We start from the raw sequence: 10,088 nt of genomic DNA on the forward strand, positions 1-10,088 counted from the left end.
TATATATATATATATATATATATATACTGACACCTAGTGGTGTGGAGGATGTATTATGTGAAAATCAGCCATTGATTAACAATTTCTGCAAACAAAAGTGTCGCATAATTGGGTCTAGACATAAATTAATTTATATTTAGCTGGTCGTGATATCTCAACATGGCGGACTCCATCGGGATACCTGTACCGTAAAAATAAAACCTTTTAATAAAATCTTTTATTGGGCCACTGATATGACTTGAGAATTAATTTGAACATACAATATTTTGAAACATTTTCAAAGTTACTTTTTATTGTTATTTTAGTAAGTAAAGGACCTCAAAAATTCAGCTAGATGAATGCTTAAATCAAGATAAACTAAGACAAATCATTCTTAATATATTATTAATATCTGCAGTTTTGCTTCTTGTGTAAATGTCTTATGTTTAAATACTTTTTATGCAATACAAGACATAAATACCCTTTAAGAACAGCATGCTTTGCCTTGTAGTTTCTCCCCGTTCCTCTCTCTTTTAGAATGACATTGGGAATACGTTTAAAGCCCTTTTTCGGTGCGAAGAGCCAGAGTTCAGTGTCCTCTGGGCACTGGAGTGTTTGAATTTAGACTCGCAATGGCACTTCATGAAAATGACAGCTTCTTAGTCCCCTCACAAGAGAAAACATAAACGGAAAATTGCTGAACTCTGCCTGCGGAATTGCTGTTATTATAGGAATTTTCAATAGAAATGTTCAGAGAGAATAATACACTTGTGTTTTTGCAGCCTTATACTAAATTCTCCTTATGTAACTTTGTACAGCTCTGGATTCTGCGTGTGAACCAGTGTTATGTTAGTGTCATTGATATAGATTTTGTTAATATTTTGAATTGGGTTTTATTTTTATATTTTGAAGTGGTTTTCATAATTCGGTTTCATTTTTATTAGTTCATTATAGTTTGTTAGTCTGTCTATATAGCTTTTATTCACTTTTATTTATTACTTTTAATATATTTCGTTATTTTAATACTTTTGTTGAACTAGCGGAAATAAAACTTTTTTCATGATTTTAGTTTTTGTTAGTGATAAGCCTGTAGTAAACAGCTTTGAAGTCAACATGAAACATAATTCGCAACATATTTTACTTTTGTAATGCGACATATTTATAAATAAAGGTTGTATATTCACTGAAACATTGTAAATTTAGCTTTGCATTAGTATTTCTACATTACATTTGTCATTCTTGTGTTATTCATTCATTATATGCAAATTTGGAAACATTTTTCAAATGTTAAAATATACATTTTTGAAGACCAAGGGAGGTAATTGGGATACATTCCATGTTGACTTTGGAAAAAAAATAAAAAACAATTGTCATCCAGTCAGATGGACTGATTGTAATAGTTTTGTTTTAAGTCCTTGTTCATTGTGCGAGTCTCAGTTTGTTGAATCGGTAACAAACAAGCGCTTCTTGTGTAGGATGTTCTGTTCTGAGGAAACGGGGACACACTGATTCGTTCCTTTCCATTTTTTGACCTCTTTCAGCAGGCGCCAATCAGCCCACAGACATCTATTCACCATAATTACATGCTGTGTTTATCTATGTAGCACATGCTCCAGGATCACTTCCATTTTCAGCGGCGGGTTTTGCAGAATTATAGCTTGATAATAATGAGAGAGACAGCCATTGCCTAGCACATCAGAAGCAAGAAACCGCCCATACGTCCATCGATCCATCCATCTGTATGAGGCTTTATTGTTCTGACTTGACAAGATCAAAGCAGCTCTCATTTGAACTAGAATGATCAGCATACTGAACCTACACATGTTTGCTGGTTTATTATTCACACCTGTAACCATTGGGATTTTGAAAGCTCTGCAATGATGTTCTGGTTCAGTTTAGTCCACCAGCATTGTCACAATTTATTTTTTAGGGAGGGACGCAGTACCTTTGAAAACTTTTATTCCCTACTTAAGCAGAATCAAGCTACCTAATTATCTCTGAAATGACTAATAGGTATTTTGGAGATCAAACGGAATCTTATGCGAGGAGTGGTGGATGGCGAGGTGCTCTGTTTGCGCTCATGAATGGCTGTATCGGTTTGTTTTAGAATAAAGGATTGTGGGTAGAGTTGCCTCAGGCTGGCGCCACAGTGGGTCCACATCTCTCAATTATCTCTCACACGGAGAACTAAAAATGGCCATTTTCTTTTTGCAGTTTGCAGACGCAGACTTAGGGGGCAAACACGGGATGCATCTTTGCATTCCAAAACAGCTAGATTGCAACAGAATCCCAGCTAACAGGAACATGCTCAGAACTTTGGCTTCAAAGAACATTCAAAAGTAACGTTCCCACAATATTTGAAAAATTATCAAATTGAATTTTCTCCCAAATGAATATTTCACACACACACACACACACACACACACACACACAGGTTTGTTTTTATGGTTTATGGGGAGTCTCCATAGGCGTAATGGTTTTTATACTGTACAAACCGTATTTTCTATTGCCCTACACCAACCCTACCCCTAAACCTACCCCTCACAGGAAACTTTCTGCATTTTTAGATTTTCAAAAAAAACACATTCTGAATTATTTATAAGCCTTTCGAATTACGGGGACACTGAAGATGTCCTCATAAATCACCTTCTCGTTGTAATACCTATGTTATACCCATGTTATTATACAAATTTGTGTCCTCATAAACCACATAAACATGCACACACACACACAAAAAATTTAATCTATGGAAATTTACTCACCCTAAGGTCATTCAAGAACAGTTTTGAGAAATTTAGCATTAGCTCACTTGTTCACCAATAGAACTGTGACATGTTTGGACTCTCATTCTGATGGCACCCATTCACTGCAGAGCATCCACTGGTGAGCAAGTAATATAAAGCTAAATTTCTAAATCTAAAGCTAAATCTATTTTAATGGGAACCTTATAAAAACATTTCTTAGGATGTATTTTTGTTAGCTCGAATGTTCCTGAGATAAGTTTTAAAAAGTTTGACTACTTTTATCTTTACACACTGTATTAAAATAACACGCTCATGGCATGAAACGCTGAAAAAAAAATCATTGTACACATTTTATGGTTCATTTTTAAAAATATACTTCAGTTCTTACATATATGTTAAAATATAATTCTCATGGCGTGAAATGCTGAATGCATTTAAATCTATGCATACGCACGTTTTCCCATTAAAACTAAGAATATTTTGGGCTTTAATAAAGGCAGATTATGAATGTTAAATGTAATGCAATGTTATTATGAAATGACATGATATGTGACATTTACAAGTTCATGATAGATTAGAGCTTAGGTTCTTTGCTGTTTGCATAAGGTTTGTTTTATTCAGCATTAACACCTGGCCTGTTTTCATCAGGAAACAAACAAAAACAAGAGACAGCGACCGATAATACATTGCAGTTCAAATAGCATATGGCTGACACATATTAGGTGAAACTCATGCACGCAAGTTGGAAACCGGCACTCCAATTAAGCGTAAACATCTGGCTAGATCTATGTTCCACAATAGAGTTTGTTCTTATCACTTAGACTAGAGAATCAAGTATTAAAATGGCTTGTTTTCTGAAGAAAGATTCATCAGTGAAAATGTCAAAAAGAGCATATGTTCAGTGATTCAGGACATTCGGCTTCTTCAGAAGATCCAAGTTCATGTTTTTTGATGTAACCCTAAATGAAAATTTGCTGAAAATTGACTCACCTTCAGGACATCCAATATGTAGTTGGGTATTTTTCTTCTTTGGAACAGATTTGGAGAAATGTAGCATTCCATCACTTGCTCACCGATGGATCCTCTGCAGTGAATGGGTGCCATCAGAATGAGAGTCCAAACAGCTGATAAAAACATCACACTAATCCACAAGTAATCCACACGACTCCAGTCCATCAGTTAATGTCTTGTGAAGTGAAAAACTGCATGTTTATAAGAAGAGCATATGTTCAGTGATTCAGGACATTCGGCTTCTGTTGAAGATCCAAGTTCATGTTTTTTGATGTAACCCTAAATGAAAATTTGCTGAAAATTGACTCACCTTCAGGACATCCAATATGTAGTTGGGTATTTTTCTTCTTTGGAACAGATTTGGAGAAATGTAGCATTCCATCACTTGCTCACCGATGGATCCTCTGCAGTGAATGGGTGCCATCAGAATGAGAGTCCAAACAGCTGATAAAAACATCACACTAATCCACAAGTAATCCACACGACTCCAGTCCATCAGTTAATGTCTTGTGAAGTGAAAAACTGCATGTTTATAAGAAACAAATCCATCATTAAGGTGATTTACTTTAAACCGTCGCTTCTGGACGAACTCCAGAGTCCAGAAAAAAATCCATAATCCATAATAACGCATCCTCCAGTGAAAAAGTCCATCCCACGTTGTCTTCTCACATCAAAATACACCAACATTACAACAGCTTTAGACAATTTTTGCTTTTAAATGCTGCTTGATCTGTGCATTTCTCTCCTGATTCAGACGAGATGACTTTTTCACTGGAGAAAATATTAAATATCCTAAATATCCCGTATCCTAAATATTAAGGATACGGGACTCATATTCAGCTCGAAGTGACGGTTTGATGTTAAAAACGTCTTAATGAAGGAATTGTTTCTTAAAAACACTCAGCTTTCTGCTTCACAGGATGATAATTAATGGAATGGAGTGGTGTGGATTATTGTGATGTTTTTATCAGCTGTTTGGACTCTCATTCTGACGACACCTATTCACTGCAGGGCATCCATTGCTGAGCAAGTGATGCTACATTTCTCCAAATCTGTTCCCATGAATAAACAAACTCATCCACATCTTGGATAACCTGAGGGCAAGCACATTTTCAGCTAATTTTTCATTTGTGGGTGAACTGTTCCTTTAAAACTTTGCAGTAAATTTTTCTTAAGCATCTTTTCCATGTGAATTTTTACCTAGCTATAATGGTAAACAGCTTCTGGTGATAATCACGGCAATGTATGGCAATTCAGTTCTGGTCAATACAAAGCAGAGGTTTGGTGATGAAAAATCAAGGATATACTAGAGACAGACAATTCTCTACAAAGCTTCTGAGCTCGGTATGGTTTTCAGTCAATAGCAAGGTGTAATTGTGAAGTATTGTTCAACAAGATATCTGTCACCGTAATAACAGCTTATTATTTTCTAATGGTCATTGTGACCTTCAGCGTATCCGAACCTCTGGCAGAATGGGGTTTTTGTCACTGCCTGAGGTCATTGATGTCTATTGATCTGAATCCCTCAAGGCTTTCGGCTGACCCTGACAAGATGACAGACATATCCCTTTAATTTGATGCCATCGGGATGGTGAGAAAGTGTAGAACCTCTTTAACTAGCAAATCCATCTTGACACAAGGGTTAGGACACATGTGTGCAATCTCGTTTATAATGGAATCCCAGGTTTGGTTTGGTTTCCATTTATACCAAGGATGTCTAGTTAACCATTAGCTTTTCAACAACCCAGCGAATAACTAGCGACTTCTGAGATGTAAAGACAAAGGCAGCAAAAATGAAAAGTAACGTCCTACAAGTAGTTTTTTTTTTCTCTAAGGACATCTTCAAGACGTCAATCAATCGTCCTGCAAGTAAATATCATCTAAATAATGAGATCCACTCGTCACAGATTGAAATCAAGTCCCAGAAGGCATTTTTCAAGCTCATCAAAAAGGATAGGCTGAAATTTTCCCGAGCTAGTTTTCCTGTTCTGTCAGGCACTATTAGAGTCACCCGTTCCTTCCTCATAGGACTAGGGCCATTTATGATTAAGTTGTCTCAAAAATACACATATTTGAGTTAGCCACGGTTGATGGGACAGAAAAGCCTACTAAGCCAGCTGTAGTATGTTTAATGAAAGATGTTATAGTGGGAAGACAGACTATAAGAGTGTCTCTGAGGAACCAGGACTGGCATCTAAGGGTGGGTGCCAGATCTGGACGACAGCAGAGCTAATTGGAGAGAAATTGCTAAGAATATTGCATGAACTCCATCGGCGTCCCATGAGATCCTCCACTGGTGGGTCGAGGAATAGCGAGTCTTAATAGAACTGTCACGGCTTTTCCTCACAGTTTAAGGTGAGGCTAAAGTCTGACCACTGTCATTATTAAGACATGTAAGGTACGCTTAGCCCTCGGTCAGCTCGGTTGATTTTGTGTGTGTGGAATACATTTTCCATCAATACATAATGAATTAGCTTGACTCAGTGACATTTATTAAGAGAAAAGGCATTTAGTCAAAAATTTCCTACAGATTTGTCATAACAGTGACTCTATTAATCTATGTCTGTTAGTGCTGGGGCTAATCTACGTGCTAATGTATTCCTAACCATTGACAAATTTCACTTTTAGAAGATGTATGCTTTTAAAAATGACTCTCCTGGGGAAACAAAGCAAACATATTGACGACTCTTCTTGCGGTAGACAAATTTGTTTGTCCAATTAAATGCGAATGTGGCTAGCAGTTGGCAAACCGTTATTCAGCCTTGTGTCTATTTTAGAAAAAGAAAACTAGTCATTCACTATGCCTCATCCAACTTCCTGTTTGAGTAGAAAATGTGTCAACGCTTAAACTGTAGCTTTTACTCTACCAGCTAATTGCAAAAAAATTAGTTAGCTATACTACAAACTATGCACAAAAGTAGCTTAAAGGAGACATATTACGCCCCTTTTTACAACATGTAATATAAGTCTCTGGTGTCCCCAGAATACAGACTGATAAGGAAGAAAATAAAAAATCAAATCTGCTTTAAAACCCAGCAACACAACTGTAGTTGTATAACTTTACAACAGTAACACTGCTTTAACAAAAATGCAAAGCAGCAAGACTTATTTGACATCAAAACAAAAAAAATTAAATGCTGTTTAATCACTCTCTCTGTACTTTGATGTCACACAGAACAGTCTGTGCAGTGCTGCTTCAGTCAAACACCTTTTGTGTTTTATTAGGAGATGCACAACAGTTCTTCTGTGGCTTTATAGCTAATATTTTCACATACACAATTTAGCAAAATCAGAAAACATTGTGTCTTATATATACCACAATATCAACTTCTTCTTATTGAATTGTTGTAAATAAATATCACATTTGGAACTGGTCAGTGCTCAAAAAATGCTGGGAAATCACTTCATGTAGCCCTACAAGAGTGATTACTGATAAACTGTCTGAAAAAAAAGACAGTTTTTAGAGAAGAAAACAAAATCACCCACTGACTTTCAAAGCTGCTAATGACTTTCTACTTAGGATCTTGATATAAATGTAGTGGAGTGAAAAGTACAATATTTGTCTTTCAAATGTAGTGAAGTTTCAGCTCAAAATACCCCACAGATCATTTATTATAACATTTTGAAAATGCCTATTTTGAGTGGAAGCAGAAATACGCTGTTTTTCGGGCCTGTTTCTTTAAATGCAAATGAGCTGCTGCACCCTTTTCCAGAATAGAGCTGCGACGTCCTAAAAACATCTGTTTTGGTTATGATTATCATGGTTATCGTGCTGAAATCATGCGTTTTAAACAGAGGCGGACAAAGTACACAATTTAGCAAAATCAGACAATATTGTGTCTAATATAAACCACTATATTAACTTCTTATTATTGAATTGTTGTAAATAAATATCACATTTGGAACTGGTCAGTGCAAGTTTCAGCTCAAAATACCCCACAGATCATTTATTATAACATTTTGAAAATGCCTATTTTGAGTGGAAGCAGAAATACGCTGTTTTTCGGGCCTGTTTCTTTAAATGCAAATGAGCTGCTGCACCCTTTTCCAGAATAGAGCTGCGACCTCCTAAAAACATCTGTTTTGGTTATGATTATCATGGTTATAGTGCTGAAATCATGCGTTTTAAACAGAGGTGGACAAAGTACACAATTTAGCAAAATCAGACAATATTGTGTCTAATATAAACCACTATATTAACTTCTTATTATTGAATTGTTGTAAATAAATATCACATTTGGAACTGGTCAGTGCTCAAAAAATGCTGGGAAATCACTTAATGTAGCCCTACAAGAGTGATTACTGATAAACTGTCTGAAAAAAAAGACAGTTTTTAGAGAAGAAAACAAAATCACCCACTGACTTTCAAAGCTGCTAATGACTTTCTACTTAGGATCGTGATATAAATGTAGTGGAGTGAAAAGTACAATATTTGTCTTTCAAATGTAGTGGTTAAAGTTATAAGTTTCCAAAAAAATAATACTCAAGTAAAATACAGATACTCAAAAAGTGTACTTAAGTACAATACTCAAGTAAATGTACTTAGTTGCTGTCCGCCTCTGGTTTTAAACCATATGAGTTTAAACTTCTGACATACGTTTTTCTGAGTGCACACATCCGAAGCACACGGACAGAAAGCGGCTGTCACATCATGAGTACTAAACTAAGTTCTCATTCACACACACAGTTTACGTTAAAAACACACACACAGGAATTACAAAAACAGTCGGTTATGTCTGTGAAGGTAAACAGCTGGGAAATAAATCACACGTTTATTTTAGATCTGTGTGGCAGAAGCAATATACAGTAAATAAATCAATAAATCCACTGCTCTGTTGTCTCCTCTGAGGCTGGGACTCTAAATAATGTTCTGTGCTCGTCTGTGCAGCCATGAGAACAGTTAGCATGTTTTGCTCAAACTTTCGCCATGGCATGAGAGCTGGTACACCGTTGTTTCTTGCGGAATCAAAATGGTGGCTCCGTGGGTGGAAACTTACAGATTAAGGGGCAGTAATATTATAATGAGATCCCTTTGCCACGTCACCAAGGGAGTGAAATCAGACGCGTTCGTTTTCTCAGATGCTTGCAGAAAAAGGCTTACTAAAACAAAGTTACTGGATTAAACTTTTTCACGTTTCCTTGGTTGGTAGATGCACCGGGGACCTGATTATAGCACTTAAAACCTGGAAAAGTTCGATTTTCATGATATGTCACCTTTAAATCGCTACAACATGGCTGTTTAAAAGGGTAAATACCAATTTAAGTGTTTTTAAACATTTTTTAATATTTATTTATTCATTTGTACTCCCTAACACTGAGCAAAAACTGCAAATAAATGTCTTTAAACCGCTAAGTTGAAGATAGCAAAACTGTGACAACATCAGAGACCGAAGTAAGATAAGCACCTAGAATTGCAGGCATTACTCTTCACAGCGTTAAAGATAGCGCCCAAAACCTGCCAAGATTTGTCAAATGAAAGATTGTTCCTAAAGTGTGCGATAGCTTCAAATGTTTGTTTTGTTGTTTTTGTTGCTCTACCTCACATATTTCTTCAAAAGCTTCCAGAGTCGACTCCTACGAGAGCATTTAGGCACACGTCTCACTACAAAGTCTTCGCTCTATTTTGACTTTTTGTTTTGTTTCTTCCTTCTAGGGCAAGAGCGAATAGGAACAGACTCCAGATACGAGCAAGAAGGGAAGGTGCAGTTTGTGATAGACGCGGTGTATGCCATGGCTCACGCCCTGCACAACATGCAGAAGGACCTTTGTCCTGACCAATCGGGCATTTGTGGGGAGATGGAGCACGCTGGTGGCAAGAAGCTCCTCAAGTACATCCGATCGGTCAGCTTCAACGGTGAGTCCACCGAAGCTCACAACATCAGATAAATGCCATATTGAGTCAATGTCATCTTACTAATATTAATTCAGCTACACTTCATTTTAAGGTGCTGTTATTACAGTGTAATTACACAATAACTACTGAGAAATAGTGATTAACTACAAGTACTTACTATTTAGGATTTGGGTTTGGTTTAGGGTTAGATGCTTGCAATTATGCATACTTTACTGTTATTACCATAGTAAGTTCATGTAATTATGTAACATTCAAACAAAGTAATTCAATGCAATTCTTAGATACAGTGACTGAGTACAGAGTTTAGCAAGTTTTAATTTGTGAACATTTTTATATTTTTGGCTGGGAAGGTAAAAAGGAAAAAACAAAAGTAGTTCGGCACAATCTTTTGAAAAATTAGAAATAATTTTAGAAAAATAATTGCTTATTGATATCTGAAAAGCTTTTGTCTGCCCAATGTCATGTGGTGCGACCTAAATAAATAAATAAATAAATAAGTG

The 10,088-nt window shown here is 36.3% G+C and overlaps 1 protein-coding gene across 1 annotated transcript in view; it reads left to right on the top strand.

Annotated features, from left to right (window-relative positions):
• LOC107592838 (metabotropic glutamate receptor 7-like) overlaps window positions 1-9,620 on the top strand; it is a 128,790-nt gene extending 119,170 nt beyond the window's left edge. Inside the window, exons 5-7 of the mRNA XM_016282407.1 lie at window positions 9,214-9,216; window positions 9,302-9,316; window positions 9,388-9,620. Coding sequence (XP_016137893.1) covers window positions 9,214-9,216; window positions 9,302-9,316; window positions 9,388-9,620 — 251 coding nt within the window. The remainder of the gene's footprint in view (window positions 1-9,213; window positions 9,217-9,301; window positions 9,317-9,387) is intronic.
• Window positions 9,621-10,088: the final 468 nt, after the last annotated feature.

This window comes from Sinocyclocheilus grahami, unplaced genomic scaffold (genome assembly GCF_001515645.1).
Source record: "Sinocyclocheilus grahami isolate Dianchi unplaced genomic scaffold, SAMN03320097.WGS_v1.1 scaffold159.1, whole genome shotgun sequence".
Lineage (NCBI taxonomy): Eukaryota > Metazoa > Chordata > Actinopteri > Cypriniformes > Cyprinidae > Sinocyclocheilus > Sinocyclocheilus grahami.